The 22,226-nt window shown below is 44.3% G+C and overlaps 1 protein-coding gene across 2 annotated transcripts in view; it reads left to right on the top strand.

Annotated features, from left to right (window-relative positions):
• The first annotated feature begins 1,279 nt into the window (after positions 1 to 1,279).
• BRD7 (bromodomain containing 7) overlaps positions 1,280 to 22,226 on the top strand; it is a 718,458-nt gene continuing 697,511 nt past the window's right edge. For both annotated transcript variants that reach the window (XM_069604773.1, XM_069604774.1), the window contains exon 1: positions 1,280 to 1,400. In XM_069604773.1, coding sequence (XP_069460874.1) covers positions 1,337 to 1,400 — 64 coding nt within the window. In that variant the 5' untranslated portion in view covers positions 1,280 to 1,336. The remainder of the gene's footprint in view (positions 1,401 to 22,226) is intronic.

Here is a 22,226-nt window from a genome sequence, read left to right as displayed (position 1 = left end):
TTGTGTTTGTGTTGGGATTGTTGGGGTTTTGTTTTGTCGTTATGGAAAAGGAGGAGTGTTGCATGTCACCCCTGCCGGGGGGGGACATGGTATCCTCCAGTGTGTGTCATGGTCACATGGCTTCCCATGTGACCATGTTAATAAAAGGGACGAGCTGCTTCCGGCTCGTCAGTCACGACGGAAACTGACTCTGGTGTCGTTCTTGTGGGGGAAGCACCATGTTGGTGCTGCACCGTGCGTGCTGGGCCCAAGGACGGGGCCCAGCTTGAGGACGGTGCCCCTGCTGGGCAACGCCGTCCGGACGGTGCCCCTCCCGGGCAACGCCGTCCTTGTGTGTCCCCCAGCCCTGTGAGGCGGGCTGAGGAGGCGACCCCGGCCTGGGTGCCCCCAGAGCCGAGGCCGCGGTGAGCCGGGTGCCCCCTGGCCACGTGTGCGGAGCTCCGGTGATTCGGAGCGGGTGAGGTGTCCTCCCCCACCCTTGTGTGTGCAGCGTGAGCGCTGTACTGGCGTGCGCCGTCGGGCGTTCCCCAACATGAGCAATGGGGCTGCCCGGTGACTCGGGGCATCCCCCAACAGCGGATGAAAGTCCATTGATTCCTATGGGAGTGTTGGGAGCTTGGAGGGTGAGAGAGCTGCTTAAGTGCCGGGTGATATCCGCTAAAAGCGTGTGAGTTGAAAAGTATGGTTATATGACTGCTGACTGGCAACATGGGGGTAGTTGCTGCCCCCCTCCCTTGAGGGCCCTTTCATATGAAAATGTTAAAAGGCCCTGACGCCGTCCTTCTGAACCGATTTACTACATGGACGTTGTGCTTTAATATTACCAGTAGAAATGAAGTGGCGCTCGAGGTATGAATGGAACACAGACTCGGAGGCAACAGTAAGGAGAGATGAGTACAAGTCCGTGAGCACTAAACTCCAATAATAAGTAAATACAGCGAGCGATTTGGAAATAAAAGTTGTGCTAGGAAACAAGAAGAAATGCAGTATGTGGTTCGTATATATAAATTATTATTTTTTAAATAAATGTAAGAGAAATGTATACTACATTCATGCACTACTATATGGACTATGAATGTATTAGAGTCTTAATGACAACGAGAAATATACACTCCAAGATGGCTTCCTCGCTCACCTGCGCCCGTCTTCTGTTTCCTTACAAAATCGGTTATGACGACGGCCGGACAAGTGGGAAGCGCGACTGTTATCAGGCTGTTTTTTCCCCTCTGACCTGACGATGGCGCTGTTCTTCAGAGCAATGGTTCCAAGGCTTACAATGTCAGTAGCTCCAGTCTGCGCATGCGTAGTTTTCTTCTTTCACCTTACCGGCCACAGGATGGGAAAAAAGCACAAGAAACACCGGGGGGAGAAGGGTCCGGAGCCTGGCTTGGCAGGAGGAGGTACCTTTGGGAAAGGGGCAGGAGCACGGCCGGGAGGAGGAGGTACCGGTGGGGACCATGGCAGGGTTCTGTTTACGGGGGGAAGATGGATTTAAAAACCGGCTATAGGGGGATGAGTGAGGGCAGGCATTGAGCGCTCACACTGCTCATACAGAAACTTTAAGGGACAATGGATGTGTACCTCTTACGGCAAGGTGGACAGGTGAGGGATGGGGAGTTCATAGCCGGTGTAGAGGATCAGGAGTATGTGGCATGTGGAGTTGTATCTGTGTAGTGCTCACAGGCGATGATAATAGTGACCATGAAGATGGCAATCAGTGATGGGGCAGAGGCATATAAGTTAGGTCGTTAAAGCGAGCGACCATTACCTTGGAGGTGGAATATGTATAACCTGGGGGATATGGTGATCAGTAAGGGCCAACAGTGAACAGCGGAAGGGTTTATTTTAGGGGTGATCGGGTTCAGTGAGGTAGCACACTGTAGTGGGTAGTAGAGCATATATGTCCAGGTGTAAAATACTGGATCTGTTATGGCTTGCGATCTGATGTGCCATTGACGGGACTTTGACAGTGGTGAGGAGGGCCAGCACAAGGAATTCTACCACTTTTGGCGTGGTACCCTTTTGTTTGTATGACAAATATCCCCCTTCTTGATGAAGGCGCCCTATGCAAATACTCAGAAATGCCTTGCGGTATCACTGGTCCTGTAGTGCAGAGATATTATTGTGGTTGGTGGATTAGGGCTGGGTAGGCAGGAGGTTGAATCAGTCGTAGAGGGCTGCTCAGTGAAGCTGTTATGAGTGAGTAAGGCAGCTAAATTAGCTGGAAGCAATAGTATTAGTCACTATTGATCATTGAATGGTAGAGCAACTTAAAGACGCATGAGAAGGGATCAGTAATGGTCCGGCACAAGTATTGAGAGAAGCAGTGACTAGTGGTGTGGTATAGAGGAGAAACAGCAAGGCACTTTAGTGAGTGGGAGCTCAGAAAAATCTGTGCTGAATTGATTGATATTTTATTTCTATCACGCTCGTACACAAGTGTTTCAGAGCGCGACAAGGCAAGGGAGGGGAACAGGGGAGAACAAAACAGAGATCTTACTAGGCCCAGTAACATTGAGAACGCGCAAGTGCGTGGGAGAGGGGAAAAGAGCATGAAGGGGGGAGAGGTGGAAGGTGCGAAGCAGAGGAGAAACATAAATAACAATAAATAAATAATAAAGACAACAAACAGTGGTAATGCAGCCAGCAATTTGCAAATGCTAGGTTTAAGGCAGCAGACAGGATAGGTCTGATAAGTGCAGGAAGAAAAAGGGGGGGCTGTATGGGTACAGATACAGACCCCAGTGCAAGGGGTGGCCCGGAGGCAGTGCGGGAGGGTGGCAGGATGAGCAGGTACCTGGGCTCAAAAGACAGAGGGTGGCCAGGTGCACGGTGCCAAGAGAGAACAGATCAGCAGAGGAGAGGGGGCGCGAAGGCAGAAGAAAAGAGGAAGGTCTTGAGGTGTTTCCTGAACCGGAGATGGTTCTCCTCAAGTTTTAGAATGGCAGGGAGGCTGTTCCAGAGAGAGGCCCCAGCCGAAGATAGAGATCTACCGCCAGCTAGTTTCTTAGGAAACGACTGACCCTGAGTGAGTTGGAGGTAGAGGAGCGAAGAGCTCGCAGGGGAGGTATTTGCGGAGGGATAGCTGAAGGTATTTTGGACCCAGGCCCCAGAAAGCCTTGTGGACAATGCAGAGGGTTTTGAATTTAATCCTTGCATCCACTGGGAGCCAGTGGAGAGATTTCAGAGCTGGAGATACGATCCCAGGGCTTGAGGCCAAGGACAAGTCTTGCAGTCCTGTTCTGGATTAGTTGCAGAGGGTGGAGACTAGAGGCAGGTAGATTTAGATAGAGGCTGTTATAATAGTCCAAGCTAGAGCGAACCAGAGCTTGAGGTACCATGAGCTTCTGGGGGAAGGAGAGGAAAGGCAGAGTACCTCTGAGGAGGTGCAGTCGGAAATTTGACTTTTAGAGACCTCAGAGATGTGGGGCGGAGAAGGAAAGGGTGGAGTCAAAGATGACCCCGAGGTTCTTAGCCTCGCAGGTGGGGGTAGGAGGAGGGCCAAGGGAGGCCGGCCAGAGAGTGAGGGGAAAGGATGGTGAAGGTGTGCCGATGAGGAGGATCTCCGTCTTGCTGGCATTCAGACAAAGATCATTGGTGGCACACCAATCTTGAATAGCAGTTAGGCAATCAGAGATGGGAGAGGAGGTGGCAGAGGGCAGCCTGAAAATGAGTTGTCGTCAGCTTAGCACTAGAAATTTGAGCAGAAAAGGGCAATGCAATGGGCGAGAGTTGCCAGGTATTGGTTATTAATTCATGAAGGAGGAGATGCGTGAAGAACAGTATGAGTCGCAAGTGTGAAAAAAATACTAAACCAATAAATCCGGGAGTAGGAAGCGATGGGTAGATCAGAAAGATAGCGTAAAGGTGTAATGAGTTGGATTATAGAGTTATGAGTGGAATTTTGTGATTTGGCAGATCGGCGAGTGGGAAACAAATTGGGATTTCGGACAGCCTAGAAAGACTTAAACATTTTGCTAGCTCAGCCTTTTGTGATCAGTTGATGGATTAATTCCTAATTCAAAGATTGTTAAAAAATAATTGTTAGCTTCTGAGTGTATTGCCACGATCAAAAGAATGCGCAATTACAAAATGAATTCCTCTTTTTTTTTTTTGTGGTTGACAAGTCATTGGGCACTTTACCATTTTAATTTTGCAGGTTGCTGAGTGCCTACTGGCGAAATCAATTCCTGCGGTTTAGATTAAACCTATTGGACACTAGAGAGGTGCTCTCAGTGTGTCAAAACAATGAGGCCCTACCTAAGTATTGTGATTTATGTCTAAATCTGGATGAGGTGAAATAATTAAAGCATATTCTAGTCTTGTGTGAAGCATTACAGGAAATTAGGCTGCAAATGTGTGGGTGATTTGTTGACCGTATTGACTGGAGGAATACAGAAGCATACTGGCATAGACTTTGTTCAAGAGGGAGACTTTGTTTACAATAGATGTTTTAAAATGTTTAAGTAACGTTAATATCAGATGGTAATGAAATGGCTACTTAATGGCATCAAACTGATTAAGATATGATATAGATTTTTCTGATTGTGACTTTTGATGGATTCATTTATTATGAATGTTTTTATCCTCTAATCATGATGGTATGTTTATAATCGTCTGCCTTGAATTTTGTTTTATGTATTTACTATGATTATCTTTATTCATGTATGTTTTTTCCTTGGTTTTATCAACCAAACACAATAATAAAAAAAACAGAAATTGTCGATTGGTTGCATATCATTGGATTCATGTTATTATAACTGGGTGTTATGTGCACTCCTGCCACTTGAATGGTGGTCTGGTAATCGGGCTGATCTGAAAGTGATAGGTGTGGCTTAGGTTAGCCGGAGCGAGGGGGAAAAATGCGTGATAGCTTTGCTGTTATGTTGATCAGTGCTTCAAAGCCATAGTAATGGCAGTAGGCGCTTTACAAATATTAAATAACATATATATGCATTTCAGAAGTATCTGGGTACTCTGTGCAAATCTGATCCAGTGAATCAGTTGGATTGCAGACCTACCTTAAAAGTCCCCTAAATGAATTGTGACTGCTTCTTGAATTGTTCATGCTGTTACACACACAATTATCTCTCGGGCTAACTCAACCCACTTTGCTGTTGCTCCCATTCATATGAACAAATGCTCCGATCAATCTGTTAATTATTTTCCAAAAGAAAATGATTGTCACTGGACAAATTATTTGACACCCGAACAGAGAGAAGAATACAAATTCTGCCTTTTTTATCAGAAGACCTGCCATATAGCACCTTAGACAAATCCTTAAGATAGTAACTTTCTAAGTGGTTCTAATCTTGTGCTGAAAGTCTTTGTGATGACCATCTCCCCAACCACCGCATCTCCTTTAAACTGGGTCTCCCCCATAACGACCAAATTATCTTTCAGCCACTGCTTGAGAGAATCCCTGTTCTGGTGAAAAACTTTTACAAAAAGTCAAAGAAGAGTTTGCAGAGCAACTCCAACAGCGTTTATACCAGAATTATCTGTAAAACACTACCAAGAGCATTTTGCGTTTTGCAAAGTATTGCCACGTCACATACCACATCCTTCTGAGCCTTAGAATTCTTCAGTTAACATGGACCAATCTATTCTGTTGGACAGTCTGGGCCTGGTGGTCGGTCCGAATGTTTCAAAGTATCATCCGTTTTTGAAGTAATCTTCTCCAAAAATGGTGATGCCAGGGCAGGATTTCTTATTTCCAGGCCCTTTCCATCCATTTATCAATACCAAAATTGCTGCGCTCTGCAGTTTCTATTCCATTAATCAGGCAAGTGTAGACTATGATTGGTCTGTGGTGCTATCAAAAGGAAGATGTTTGCCCCCATAAAGTAAGTAGTGTCTCCAAAAATGGAAGAGGCAATGCATTGGTTTTAAACCATTGGTTAATATCTCTATCCAGTTCACTAGCCCATACAAAAATGTGCTTAGTCTTCAATTTACCTTTTTTTAAAGATAGTGTCATAATTCCTAGTGCTCTTTTGAGATGTATGAGTTTTAAAAAAAAAATTGGAACGACTGAACCTCACATTAGTTTTCTTTGGTAATCCTGTAAATACAGTGCAATCTTCTTTGCTGTATAGTTTTTCTCAAACTGTTTGCTTAAACTGAAGTTTCCCTAGCAAAGTGCACTTTAATATCAGCTTGTACATATGCTTTATGCTTACTGTGAAATGTTGTTATTGTCAAACAAGTAGTGGTAATTCCTGTATGTTGAGCATAGTGTTTGTAAACGGATCTGTTTAAAAAAAAAAGCTTTTGTTTAAGAATGGTATTTGTGGAGTGAGATCACCTGGAATGTTTTCTAATGAAAGGGAGAGGACGGTTCTAAGTTGTGACCTCTATGTAGCCTGAATTTTGCCATGGTGACAAGGTTGGTGAAGGACTTGATTATCTCGCAGGGTCCTCCACATCATCGAAGCAGCAGACCATAAACTGTAATGCAAGTCAATGACACGGGCATGCTGTTACTCCTTTGATAATCAGCCTTGCTCAAATCCATATTTTGGATCTAGAGAAGTTGCCTGTGGAGTAGCTTAGTCTCTTACAATTTTATCTGAGTCTAAGCCCCATGAAACTCTTTAGAGAGAGTCCTTGTGATTTCATGTAGGTTCCAATCGTTGATTCATTGTTGAGCAGAGCCTACATTTGAGGAATGTGCGTTGGTGAGCAGTTAGGCTATGGCCACACGGGATGATTGCCTTACTACATTACGCTGGACTGGGGTATTGGATTTTAATCTATAGCTTGCTTGACTTTCTCTTTGTTGTGAGCTTAGTAAATTCACAATTCATATGAGCAAAAGTGAATGAAAGCGCACATGCTGCACTTAAGGGGAAATTGACCCCTCGGCTGAGAGGAAGTCTCACAGTGAACATGTTTTTTCTGCTGACCGAGAATGTAGCTTCTTAAAGTAGCAATGCCAAAAGGAGTGTTTGGATGCTCTGAGTCTAGTAAATTGTCACATAATAGTTTGTTAGTACTTGCTACCACTGCTGACAGTTATGTAAATGTGAAATCTGGGGAAACGATCACATGTTTTCTTTACACACATAAAAAAACAAAGAGGTGGCTGGAAGGCTTAGAATGATTCTTAACCTCTGGCATTGCTCTGGGCAACCCTCCAGACCATCGTTCTTCGTCTGCCAAGCCATTACAGAAGGGAAAAGACCGGTTGCAAATCAGGCTTGGTCCCACCCCAAAAGGGGCAGTCCAGCCCGAACTGCTAGGCCACATCCCTTCTGCACAAGACCACAAGCATCCCCAGACATGTTTCAGTCTTGTTGGGTCTAATCCGTGAGCAGTAGCTTGGGTGTATAGGCCCAGCAGGCATGGGACCCACGTCTGGGCATACCCATCCCACTCGAGGTAACAAAGCAAAAACAGAGGTGATGGCTGGAAGGTTTAGAATGATAACCCTCCAGACCTGCCAAGCCATTACAGAAGGGAAAGAGGCCTAGAGACCCAAGCTACTCCTCACCGAGGACGCCAGCACCTCCTTTTCTTTCTTTGCACGCATGACGCACATGTTTGGCAAACTTTCTGTATATCTGAGTTCTTGGACATCAATGGGGGATTATTATGGAATGTCACAATGGAACTCGGAACCTTATAAGAAATTGCTAATTCCACTTATGTAAATGGAACTATAATGGTTCAAGCTACCCATGGCAATCTTTAGGCATCTGCTATAACTTGCCCCCTGTCCAGCACCATCTGCACCTCAGGCCCATCTGGCTCTGCTGCCTCCCATCTGACGATACCTTTACCACCAGACTGACAGGGCTTCATAAAATGCTCCCACTCCAAACCTTAGAGCTGTTATCGTTCCAAAAACACCTGTCTAACCCAGTGGGTTCCTGAACAGTGGAACGTTAAATGCAAGATCAGCAAAGCAAACCTGCCACCAACATCCACGAGCTTCTGGAAGAACTCTATATTGACTTCCTGGGTGTAACGTAGTCTTGGTTTACTGATGGTATTTCCTTCTTGGTTAATGCCTTATTGCCAACTGGATAGAAGATCCATTTTAGCAATAACATAATTAATTCAGGAGGTGGGTTATTCCTCATCTTTCCTACCTATGACAGTACAATATCGCAGTAATTACAAATGATGCCACGTCCTTCGAAAGTCTGGCTTTCAAATATCTGCAGAATGTTGATCTACAGACTACCAGGCTACTCCCACTTTTTTCTTCCACTGCAAAATAGATCACCAACATATAAACCATTTCAAAAGCAATATATATTGTTTGTGATTTCAATATGTTCTTTTACTTCCCTGCTAACATCTGCCTGTTTCCTCGCTACTGTGACCTCACCACAGTTACACTGTGGCCTTCCTCTCCCACGCACAAAGGGGTCTCGCACTTAATGCGCTTGTGTTCCACACACAGTGAGGGGCACTCACTGAATGCTTTTCAGTCTCTCATACAAGGGGGTCACACACTTAAATGATTTTCTCTCTTCCAACCTATCTCTGCCATATGTGCAAATGTACGCTGCCTTTTGCCCTGCACATTTGCATTCCGAAGTGCAAATGATAAAAATTTGCTGGCAGGAGGCCGTCTACATTAGTGTTAAATGCCGTCAAATTACATGAAGGAGAAAATTGTGCTCTTATGAGCTACAGATGCCCTAAACTGAACTTTACTGAAAATCATGGAGACAATGCATCATCTTAGAGTAGAAATAGTGTAATTATGCACATGTAACAACTCACATTTTTAGGAATAGAATTGCAGGTCTCTTTTAAAAAAAAATAAATAAATAAAAAGAATAAAGTTGACACATACAGAGAATAGTTAGCATAGTAAACGTATCATCCATATTACTTCTGGTTTGCAATTTTTAGAAAAATAACTTTCCTTTGCTAGCACTTCCACACAGGCGTTTGGCACTTTTAAGAGTGGTGGAAATGATAACTGCTGTACTTTGTAGCCTTTTGCCCCTTTCAACTTACAGTGAACAGAGAAAAGAAGGTGTGGAGAGCCCGGAGGAGGGCAAGAGAGGACTGAGTGAGCTGTGTTTTCATTAAACTGGGTAATTTAAATTGCCAGCTGTGCTATACAAGTGTCAATGTAATTAGCAAACGTACAGAATTGCATAGCAATCTTCTATGCAACACAGCTTATTTTATGCCTTGCAGTTGAAGTGGGTCGAGTGGCAAAAATTGCTGATTCAGTCCAAGACCTATCCAGATGTTAGGCATTATTTCTGGGGCATTGAGCATGAAAGTGGTTGGCAGTTCTGTAATCTTGATCTGTCAGACATCGGAATGTATGATTCCATCCCAGATACACCCTATCCATGGACCAGGAAATATCAGACTGGTAGGGGCCCACACTCCTTTGACGGACTCACTACCTTGAAAGGAGCTGTGTGGTCGCTGACTTCTCCAACTGCTGAATTTCCAGCGCAATCACCATCAAATTTCAGGAGGAGTCTCTACTCTTGTGCAAGTTCTCTGGGTCAAACGTGGTGTTGCATATTTTCCCAAATTCCTAGCAGCTGCTTGTTGAGAGAATCTTCTACTGCCGCACAGGCAATGTCCCATTCTATTGTTTCACCATTCCTGGTGACATACTAAATCAGGCTTTTCAGGAGTTCCTTGCTGACGGTGTGTAAATCTGAGATCATTTGGAGCTCCTCAATGTTCGCATCAACATTTTACATCTTTGCCCTAGTAATAATAAGACTAGCAGCTTTTACTAATGACCCGACCCGTCATCTACTGACTGGCCCCTGTAAAAGTGACAAGCTGCAATTACAGTATTTGCCCCATTTCAGACATGATCTTCTGTATCCAGATAACTTCTTGTGATGAACAACACTTTCAGCTGTGCCAGTTGTATAACTGCACCTTTGGAGCCAATCGACTACTGGAGAGTCAACTGCAAGGTAGATGGAGGCAATGAGAAATTGCTAGTGCCTAATGGGACATTTATAAATGACAGCCTGTTTCCTGGCTTGTCCTTTCTAGATGCTTTCTCATATCCAGCTCTTGGTTTACATGGTAATAACACCCTTCTATTCTTTTAGACTCTTTAACATAAGAGACTAAAAACTGCATGATAGAAAGACACATCAGGTCACATGTGCAATATAGGCTCTGTCTGTCAGAGCATACTCTATGTGGGCTGGTTTATTTTCCTTCAATAATCGTGTTAATAAGAAATAATAGGGTCAATTCACATTATCTATGTCCCTTTCTGCATTACAATAACCGCGCACTCATAGCGTATAGCAAGTTATTAGCACAATGAGAGTAAATTGGTCATACGAGGGGTTGGGCCAGATGACTTCATTAGCTTCAGTGGGTGCCATTTCAGAAACAGCAACAGCAGCAGCATTGTTAGTGAGAATGACCTGTGCGGCAGCAGTTTAGGGTTTTACAATGGTGGCAGTCATCGTTTTAACACTCTCTTCATCTGAAACCCCTTTTGGAAGTTGATTGGCAAGGAGGACTGGCCTTGTCCTCTGCATTGTGCTGAAGAGGCAAAAAAACCAAGACCCAATCTACTCCAATTTCAGCTTCCCATAAATCAGCAATTTCCTCCCTGTCATACTATCAAATTTCAGTTATTTTCACTGCGGCCAGCTTCTCACTTCGGCCATGGTGATATTACTCATATGACCACTTTTTGCCATATGTTTTAAATTGCTTTAATTTAAGTCACTAATACGAGTTAAGAGATAAAGAGAAAATAGCATAATACTTGTTGGCCTCAGTCCATGCTTAACTACGGAATTAGTTGTAATTAGGACCTGAAAGGGGCCCGTCCGCTTGGGCAGTAGCGACTTCGTCCTCTAGTGCACCTTGACATATACAGTCCCCTGGCTTCAAAGAAATGCACGTCTCTTCTGGTTCTTTCAGTAAGGCTTGTATCACCTAGATGAGGAGAAACCTTAAACTGGAGGTGAGCTTTAGGCACTATTCAAGACGCATATCGACAGTAAGGTGTATGTTCTAGTAAGCACCCTTCAGCATGGGCGACGAGAGAGTCGCGAAGGGTGCCCCCATTAATATTTCATGAGGACATGGTCCAATTTTCTGGTTGTTAGTGCTTTAATTGGGGGAGAAAGTACTAAAGGAAAGGCATCTGGTAATCTTAAACCGTTTTAGCACATTTCATGATCAACTTAGTCTTACTAGGTGGTGTGGGCAATGTAGATTCTGGTGTATGTGTAGCACTGTACATAAGTCTTTGATAACTTGTCCCTTGAAGTGCGTGTCCCTTTCACTGTTTATACTCACTGGCACCATAAAAGGAGTCACAAAATCCCCGAGTAGAAATGTAGCCTCTGTTACTTTCAGCTTTACCCATTCCATGCCTCATGTAAATGTGCCTGCTACAATGAATACATACTTGAATCCATTGCATTTCTGGAGCTCAAAGAAGGCCATCTGCAGAATTACAAAAGGGGCACTGATTAGAGGATGGGTGGCTATTCAGCCATACCCATATTAGGGCAAACGCTCGCAGATAACACATTGTTTGAAATAAGCTTGGTCTTTTGAAGAAAAGTCTTGTGTGTACCAATCTTGGTTGAGGGTAGCTATCGCACCCCCTGTGCCTACATGGATGAGTGCTTGCAATTGCTTGTTGGTTCAAGTCGTAGTTAGAACAAGTCTAAAAGTTAGGATTTCAGTTGGGGTTAAAGTGATCCCATACACAGCTTAACATCAGCTGAGGCCTCGAATGGATTGCGGGTTAGTGTTTGGACTTTGAACAAAAGGAACACTAAATAGTGACTGTTGTTACCAGGAATAATATGGTTGGCTGAAAACTGACACAGAATTTTATGAATATGGGTAACCATGCACTTTTATTTATTTATTTTTTAAGAGTCAGTTGTACCACACAGTCTAGCCGCTCAAAAATGATCTGTGTCTTATTGCATAACAGTGGTTGTAGAGGCATGAAGGAGTTACCGGCCGCTGCCTACTCTTTGCTCAATATACACTCCTTAAAATGGGTGGCAGGGCCATTCATGAATATAAATGAGCCAGGAGTTGGCAGTCTTCAAGCTAACTATACTTTTTGGTCAACAATTTACCTAACTATTTTGATGTCCAACATTGGATTAACTCCTCTCTCCCCGCCCCGAGGGAGAGGCATGGTACTTAGTGGTCACAAAAGCAGAGGATGTTATGGTAAAGGGGAAGTTCTCTCAGGAATTTTATTGGCCAAAATGGGATGGGGAATGTATTTTTGAGCATATATTGATCAGAAGTTTTTTACCAATGCATCATACCTTTTGATTTTCTGACATGTGAACCTCACGGGTCGTAAACTGTCATCTTGTGATCTTGTCCGCTGATCAATTGCTATAATTCAAGTGCCTTGGCGGCAGTAAATGCAGATGATTGCCATGACACACACCTTTATAGGACGTAACTATGTACATTTAACAAGGAAAAATATATTTTGGTACCTATTGTCAAAATAAATCAGTTAACTACATTTAAATAAAACAAACTTTCCATGTATACGTTCTATTTTAATTTTAAAACTTTTTTGTTTGCGTCAATTTGAAGATCAATGTAGCACATTACATTGTTTTGCGTCAAGCACACATTCGCATAAATATTATAATACTGATAACGCAACTTAAAGGAATTACTGCGTTTTCATTCTTGCAATGTAAAATACAGGTCGTTCTCTTTCGACAGCTCTTATGAATAGAAACTTGAATTTCAACCATTGTTTTTTTAAACTTTTTTATTTTTTTTATTTACTTGTGTATAATCAATATTAAAATGATTTTTACAAGAAGTTGTTAATAGCAGTTAATATACGTCAAAAAGAAGAGTACACAAGGAAAAATCTCAAAGTATCAAATTAAAAAAATGTTCACAAAAATGGCCATTGAAGATCCAAGACCGGCCGGTCGCTTTAAGTTACGCCACCAAGTTTGAGGAAGGCTGCTTCCAATATTTTAGCCGTGACTACCGCCCATCGGGACTTTTCGCCAGATATCAAACGGCACCACCAACTATACTCATCGATCTGTACCGAGTCAAGCCAAAGCGGTGTCAAAAATGGGGCACGAATTTCTTTCAAAGCCGGGCAGTTTAGGAGAAGGTGTCGAATGTTCTCCACAGAATCGGGGTCATTACACAGTCTGCATGCGGTTGAGCTGACCAGCCGTCTTCTCCCTAAGATTTCTCGAGTGTGGAGCAGGTTTAAACGAGCCCTTAAAAATATTGAGCGCAATTTTTTATCTGGAAATCTCAGACAGTATGCCATAGGAAGTTTCAATTTATTATAGGTTGGTGGGAGATGGTTTAAGCACTTGAAGGAAGCTGCTTTGTCAATAGTAGTGATCCAATCCTGCAGTTTTAGTTTTTCACTTACTCTTTGTGGGTTAGTTATCAAGTCGTTGAGTGAACATTGCAGGTCTTCCAATTTGGTTTTTTGACAGTGAACCCATTTTAGGACCGTCTTGGTGTTGGTTGATTTTAATTTCCTGCCCAATAGTTTGAAGGATTGGCAAGCTGTCTTTAATTAAGGTTTTCCTGAATAGGGCGAGTGCGGCCCCACTGACGGTGGCGCTTAGCGACAGGAGACCCAACTCTCGTCTGATCACTTCAATAGGAATAGCATTTGGAAGGCCTAAAAGAGACTTCCATATATAGGCCTCTAGTTTACGCCATAGTTGGAGGGGTACGCTGAACATGGCATTATATTTCATCCTTGGAGTTTTTACTATGAGGGATTCAGGGCCAGCTTACAATGAGCCTCTTCTTTCACTGTTGACAATTCCAAGGTCCCCTTTGCTTTTGATTTTTCCTTTACCGCAGAAATAAAACATATTATGTTCCTCTTTCAATTTTGACCTCTACATAAAAAAAATAAGACTTTTTTTGTCTCTTCACCAGAACATAATATTTACTTCAAATTTTACTATTAGTGCACAGATCCTTAATCTAACAAGGCTACATGCACACGCGGGAGGTTTTTGTAGTTTTATTTCTGGTCTGCCACTTTTACATTGCAAAGAGGTTTTCCCAGTCAAAAATATTGGGGTAAAATGAATAACTAATAACTTCTGTGAGCACAATTGAAACGGTGCCCTTTACTAACAACAAGAATTCAATAGCATTTTTACTGTTATTTGAATAAAATAGTAACGTATCACAAAATGATAATCTTGGTCTACAATTGCAAAAACAGAGTACTCTCTTACACAGTGTCGTCTCTAGGATAGGACCAAGGAGCGCCCTTGCATCACCTAAAAAATGTTGTGCCTCCCCTTGTGCCCAGCACACTCCCGCCCTGGCGGCAGTTGTGGGCCCGAGTTGCTATTCTGGCACCCTCTCTATAGATAAAGCCAGCACAGAATAGAAAGGGAATGCACTTCAGGGCTGAGAACACAGGACCAATATAATGAGGGCATTTAACCAGCAGTGCCCACAGCCGCTCCGTTCTTTGGGTAGTGGGGTTTCTACTGTTGGGGAGTGGGAGGCAGGGGCCAGGTATGGGACTTGCATTCTTGGTGGTAGGGCAGAATACCAGCTATGTGGCTTGTGCTTTGTGTAGTGGGAGCAGGACACCAGCTATGGGACTTGTGCTATGTGTAGTGGGTGGCAGGATGCCAGCTGTGGGGATAGTGCTCTGGGTAGTCGGGACATGATGGTGAAACAAGAAGTCCAGTCTATGGACTCTCCCGTTCCCCGCACACTTTAATGCTGAAAATCAGCCAAACTTTTAATGCATAATTTATACCTCCTAATTCAAAGCTCAATCAAATAATAAATAACACAGTACAAATAATCAAAAGACTGCCAGTAATTTATTGCTTCTGGTTTCCTGCAGAGGCCAAACAATCTAAGTTGTGCTCGACGTGTTTCGGGTAAGGTACCCCTTCTTCAAGAGTAAATCCTACTGAAAAGAAAGATCCAAACTAATATATAACAATTGCACAATGTCCAATGTATGTACATATATAATCTCAATCCAATTAATATCGTTAAACTACATGTTTAAACTTGACTCTCAATGCAATGTTCAAGAAAATACAGACATTTCTACTGATACACCATTGAACCAAAAGTTGTGACCATGTGGTTGTCCAAACGGACATTTAAGGTAAGCTCCATTTCCTTGACCCCTCTGCCGTGTTATGTACCAGACCCATGCACACCGTGAGTGAGCCTAATAGAAACCTGACAGGCAGGGGCCTACATGGCCTCAGTCTCAATCGCTTAAAATCCAGAAATGCAGTACTTTCTTATTTCTATGGAATTCCAAAAACAAGGAAAAGTAGACATTGGACTCTAGTCCCATATCGTCCATAACAATATAAAGTGGGTTGCAAAAGATGAATCGCTTACCCTAGCCACTCGTATTATGGGAAATCAACAAGGAAATCCTTGACTGAGTGTTGTACGCTGTATGCTCAAAAACGTATCTGTCTCAACACCCTCTCAATCAACCCCATCAGCTGCTTCGTGGAAGGGGACCGCTTCTGAGGGATGGAACGGCAATGCATATATCTTGTCACATATAAGAAATAACCTAAAAAAAAACACTGAAGCCTAGACTCGCAATGTGGTATTGTACGTTGGTCTGACCTGTTCAAAGTTATATCTAGCCTGTGGCAAAGAGTTCTCCTTTAGACAAACTCCTCCTGTACGGTGCAGAACTCCACGCCGTAGATACTCTTTATTTCGAGACGCCGTGGGTAAACTGGCAGTGAGTCACATGAGAGACTCGATGGTAACACGACCACGCATTGCACGGCAAGGAATGAAATGTTAAATAGCTGAGCCTGGTGCCATCTTGAGAGGGAGTCAGATGCCCATAAACACTGCCTTTCAAATGGCTAACCCAATATACTGGCTGTGGGTAAATGCAACCCCACTCTAAAAATCCTGAATATTCAATTAAATGTTCTCGTATATGCTAACATTCAACATGCCACCGTTGGTTCAATGTGTATCTTATAGTGTGAGCTTCATCAATCTAATAATTCCTGTACAGTCTTACTTCCATTACTACATTCAACGATCTTCTGTATAACATAACAATTCAAAACTGGTAAATTGCCACAATTGTACAATATTTTCTCCAAGTCCCCTTATGGCATGGAATTGATTAGTGGATAATCGATATCAGGTAATATTGGGTCGTCTGGAACGGCCATAGGCAATAGTATTAGTGGGGATAATTTCTGGGGTAAATGGGAGCAAAGGTTGCAGGGGGTGTCCCCTTCTCCCTTTAAAATAATATGGGGTTTGCAGGAGTGTCTCCCGCAGCTTCAGTGGGTTAATATTGCAGCAAAAATATAGGGCCATTCTTGTATGGCGATATTGTTGCGCGGATATGAACACATGGAACCTGTTAAGGATTTCAATCGGGCGACACACACCGGACCATGACTTTTGCCCTTAGCCTTGGATGTAGCGCGCAATTGGAATGCTTTCTCTTTATTTTCTGCGAATTCAATTTGAGATGGCACACAACCCGTCTCACACCCCCTTTTACAAATACCCCAGGTCACAATGGACCATGAACCAGGCCGGCGGGTGAGAATGTAATATTTATTTATTTTAAAATTCAAAGGAAATCGTACAATTTTAATATTGGGCAGCGATCACTAATGGGTGATAATTACAATGAAAACCACTGAAATACACTTGGGTAACCTTCTACAAGAACATATTGAAAGCACAAATGCATAGGAGCACTTTTTCAATTAGGATAGATAGCACCTAAGTTAAGGTTTCCCCCTGCAATGTTCCCTCAACCCACAATTACTCGTGGATAGAAAGAAGCAGCAGGTAGTCAGGGATATGAAGCAGCAAACAGAATGAAAACCTTCCCTCACAAAATAAGAGGCATAATCCGAGGCAAATCTGATTTCTCACAATAGCAGGAGTGTATAACCACAAGACAAGGTATCAACAAAAGGCATACAGTTCAAAATCAAGCTGAAAGTAAGAACACAATTCAGCCGAATCACACGTTGGAAAGTTACATATTTCTCAATTGCAGTTTTAAATGTGAAAAACGGTTTTTAAGAGGGCACACGCTGCAGAACTGGGGCCCCACCCCTCCCTGGGTGTGGTGGTCACATCTCCTCAGTCAGCTGGGGGTATGTGTCTCAGCCTGGGGGTTTGCAAAATTCTGGTTTATGGTGGGTTCCCAACACCACCAATGTTATTACTGAACAATGGTTGATGCAGCAGGCCCTGCAGGTGTGCGACCAGGTGTAGGGGCGCGTCTGCCTCAGTCATCCTGCCTTGGACTGGACCAGAAAGTAAACTGGTGGGACTCCACCCTTTGTGTCCGTCAGGCAATGAGGCTGTGTGAAGTGGTGCAGGAGCCGATAGGTCTCAGGCTGGGCTACAAAATGGTTGACTCCCCTCTCTGTGGTCACTGTGTGGGTCCTCAGGTGGGCTCACTCCACCGTGTTCTTCATGTTTGCGGGTTTACTACCTCAGGGCAAGTGTATGCCCTGGTGCATTAATTATTCAAGTCCTCCCGTGGACCCACAACCGGCAGCACCTGCACCGCCAAGGTTCTGTCTCCCCCTCTTCTGGGGCCTGTGATGGGAGTCGCACCCTTTTCAGCTCCCTTGCGGAATGGGTCACTGCCTCCAGGCACAGTGTATTTCCATGAGGGTCCTCCTGTGGGAGAGGGCCCTGATTTGGCTGTTCTTATTGCTTGCCAGTATATAGCGGGTGGGCCTCCGCTCACACCCCCACCGGATGGTGACTCCACGCTGTGGGCCCTTTCTTCGCACTCAGGTAGGCAAAGTTCCCTAGGTCCCTCCAGACGCTGACCTTTGTCGGGTGGCGAGGGGGCGTGCATGCCAACTGTTGCTGCCCACCCAGCTGGTTGGGGTGAACTCCTCACCTTCGGGGCTGCTGGGTGGATGTTGTTCGCCAATGACGCCGGCACACCAGGGATCCTTTCAGGCTCCACAGTATAGCTCGCCAGCCCCCGCCTCTCCTTGGGGTTGGCCAGCAACAGGTGCGCCTGAGCTCCGGGTGCCCAGCCGGGGTCCCACTAATATCTCTATAGCAGGGGAGCGGTCGGAGCAGCAGGGCCTCGCTCCAGCACTGTCCTGCCACCACGGATCATCACTCTGCCCAATGGATGTCTTTGACGCCACTCCTCGCCCCCATGCGTTTCTTCTTCGCACAGGTATTCTACTTTTGTTTTCGCCGCTGTGCGTGGCAGCCGTATCTCAGCAAATGCGGGGTAGATTCTCTGCCCTTGGAACAGTGGGTGCAAGCGAAGCTTGCACACCACATTTTCCACTATGTTAAGGGATGCAGGGGTTAAAGTGGAGGCTGAAACCACTTATTAGGACCGTTGGGCCGGCAAGCTTATTAGGTCCAGTAGACCCTTCCTTTCCACCAACAGCTGCCTCACGCTTGCCAAAGCCCTCATACAGTCTAAACTAGACTACTGCAATAGTCTGTACCTAGGTGCTAACCAAACCATAATTAACAAACTACAGGTACTACAAAACAACGCCCTTCGCGCAGCACTCAACATTCCCAGACAAGAGCACATTTCCAATACTAGGAAATCATGCAAATGGCTCTCCATTCGACAAAAAATAGACCTGAAAACCATCTGCCTTACATATAAGGCTCTAAACCACCTAGCCCCCCGCCTATCTCTCCAACAAATTTACCTTAAAAAACCTGCCACAAGAACCACCAGATCATCCAACACCCTATGCTTAACAGTACCCAGATTCTCATTAAAAAGAGCAGGAGGAACCAGTTTCACAGTACTTCCCTCCCAACTCTGGAACACCCTACCCCTTAACATAAAAACCATTGAGTCCTTCCAGGTTTTTAGGAAAAATGTTATCGGTTGGCTCCTGAACAAAGAGTAATACCCAGTTAGGAAGGCACACATCCCTTTACCTAACCATGTCTGCAAAATTTGCTCTGCAAATTGTTTACTTCACAACTGTATATATCACAATATGTAACTGCTGTATCCTGATTTTCTAAAATTGTTTTATTTTGCAATTGTATACTTCAAAATGTAACCTTCTTCTTTAAGCGCCCCTCTACCCCCGGGTCTGGAGCGCTATACAAATAACAAACAAACAAAAAAAGGCTTACGCAGTGGCTACCTGCATCTGGCACGCACCTTATTCTGAACGCCTCTTTTCAATCAGAATCTCGTGGAACCCTCAAGTTTTTGAACACCACCATAGATGGCTGCTGATGGACTGCAACCATTTTAAAATTTCTTCTGCCTTTTTACCACCAGCAGTGATTTATTTTGTGGATATTGATCTGACGACGTGCCATACAGCAAATTGATGTTTTATTTGCAGGAACTGCTCTTGCATGACCTTTGCTTATTCCCACATGCCTGTCCATGGCTATCAATTATATTTGCAATCCCCTTGATTGCAGAAGTTCAATAGATTTAATGAAATCCTATTCCTCCATTGAAACGGAGGATGCACATTCTGATAGGTGCACCACGACAGAACTCACTATTTTTCTGTGTCCATGTTCTAGAAGTGGTAAGTGCAGTACTTCACCGGAAATCCAGGACTGTCGCACTGTCCATCACCAGCAAGCATGACCCTTTCGCCTGCAAGAACATTGTCTATGGTTATCTGTTGGATATTCCATGCCTGACTAATAGCAGGGCACAAGAACAAAGCTATTTTTCAGCAGGTACTTTTCCAAGAATGGGTTGGGCGGACCACAAAAACAAATGGTCGTGCACACAGCGCTCCATGATCTTCAAGTTGGTGCCTTTGCCTTCTCAAGTAAACTTCACCAATGGCTCCCCTCAAATCTTCCCACGTGTCCCATAGATGCATGTAATCATTTTGATCATCTGTATCGAGCAGCTGTCAAAAACAATGTATTTTGGTTCACTTAATAGGCAATCGTCCTGAGATATAGTGGTTTGAGATTCTATGGTGATGGATAAGTCCTCCTCACTTCCCATGGTGTAGTCAGGGTCGTGCACGTTGTCATCGATGAATTCCGAAGATGCCTCAGTGATTTCAATCTGTGATATTTCTAGATTTTCAGAATGTTTTGGGGAAACAGGGTTAGGTCTTTCTTTGACAGAAATTGTTTTGAAGGTGTGGATTGGGTGAGAGGATCGACAACTAATGATAAAGCATCTTCTGTGTTGTTTGTCAGTTCTGGTTGACATGTGCAGTAACAATGACCCATCATTACTTTCCATTGCTCGCTGGTGATATTCAGTTCAAATTCCGTTCACTGAACATTGGTATCCCGATTCTGAACCTTGGGACGAGCACGCGCAACCTCAAACATTAGTTGCTCGCAAGTGACATCGGTTTGGCAAACAACATCATTTGTTAGTGGTGTGAGTCTTCCTGTTCTTCCTAGGCTTCTAATAGATCGAAAAACAAGCATTATTTCTTTCACACTTATAAAACATATGATTAATGGTGGCACTAGATATGAAGTTCTCTTGGCACACTTCTCATCCTTTAGGTGCATCATCAATGGAACAGTCATGGCCCACGGTTCTCAACCCATTCTTCTCCTTCTTTACCAGCGCCTGCCCTCTCTCATTAACTTCCTCCTTTCTCCTGCTGCTACTTCTTCCTCCTCTCTAAACTCTCCACCGTAACCAGTGGGAGTACCACGCCCCTGTACCCCTCTGCGGAAAACTTTCAAAGGTATTAATCGGCTTTACTTGGCTCCTTTTAAATGCTTGTTCTGTTGTCAAACACTCCTCTGACATCTGGAAATCTGGTCCTATCCCTCTCTTACTCTTTGAATGGGCAGACCTCACCTCCCTCTTGACCTCTACTTCCGAGCTCCACCTCCTCAGTGACTTCAACATCCATCTCGACTCTCCTGAATCAGACACTTCACAGTTCTATGACCTCTGTGACTCCCTCTCTTACCATTCTTCCTTCCGGTCTGACCCACTCGCCCTACAAACTTTGGATGACCTCATCTTTGACAAAATCCCTATCTCTAACGCGGTCACGACCCCCCCCTCTACTGGTCCGAACACCCTCTCCTCTCTTCTTTTGTCTGCTTCTCACTGAGAGTGAGGTCCTGTTTCCACCCTCCTGGCCATCTGTTGTTCTCCTGCACATGTGGAGTTTGTGCCTGGCTGCTGACCATTCCATTAAGTAGGTGCACTTTCTGTGCATTACTGCACCTCCTGGGGAATTATTGAACCTAAAAAATCGAAATTTGAAAATAAAAAAAGAGGAAATTTGCATAAAATTGTTGGAAAGGACTGTTTTATTTGGTATTTTCATCGTGCAGCCATTTTTTGAGCTTTTTAATACCTGGAGCTGCCTTGCTATTTTGAAAGCACAAGTTTTTCCCTACTATTGCTGCTTATTTGACTGTTTTTTGGCCCTTCCAAGATGGCCGCCGTGGTTTTCTTTGTTGTGTAGGCAGGCTGTGCTGAACCACATTTCCCTGTGCTGCACTCCCATTGGTTGCTGAGTGTTTTCTTCCATCCATCAGGGTCCGGCAGGCTTCAGCCGGCCCTCTCAGCAAGGGCCCACTTCTAAGGCCCCTGTCTGCTCCCTGTCCTCTTCCGGAACGCTAATTGGGGTCCTCCCTGCACCTTAACCACAATGATTCTGCCACCTCACTCCTCTACGAAATCCGGACTGCCTTGACTTTGCCACCTCCAGAACTATGGGTTAGTTCCCTCCTTATGGACTCCCTCCCACTGCCTTTGACGATCACTGTTCTTTCTGCTTGTTACTCCCATGTTGTCATCCTGCTGCGCAGTGCTTCCTAAAACCCTTTGCTAACATCCGATTCCAATATTGGAAAAAGTCAAATCTTGCTGTTTTTGCTTTGTGCTTAAAAGTCAAATCTTGCTGCCCATTGCAAAATTCTCTGTATTTTGCTTGTATACTGTTTCTTCTCTGTAACTTGCCAGCCCAGTGACCTCACCACTCTCTTTTGTCCCACACCTACCTGCCTTAGCCCCCCCAGTATCTCCATCCTCTCCTCACTTCCACTCCAATGGCGCTTTCTGTTTCTCCTACCTTTTCCAATTGCTTCTCCATTGACTATCCTTCCCTTCTCACTAAGTCTGGTAGGAAGAAGTTCAGAAATGATATCTTGGCCTCTAACCCTGGTCTTCCTATCGCCGATACCAATTCCAATGCTTCCGCCAGACAGACCCTTACCGACATCCTCTTTGTCGTTCCTTCGCCAGATCTATGGACTCCTCATATGGTCTCTGTGCT

Source organism: Ambystoma mexicanum, chromosome 1p (assembly GCF_040938575.1).
Source record: "Ambystoma mexicanum isolate Mex_15411 chromosome 1p, UKY_AmexF1_1, whole genome shotgun sequence".
Taxonomy (NCBI): Eukaryota; Metazoa; Chordata; class Amphibia; order Caudata; family Ambystomatidae; genus Ambystoma; species Ambystoma mexicanum.
This window is presented reverse-complemented; position numbering and strand designations above follow the sequence as displayed.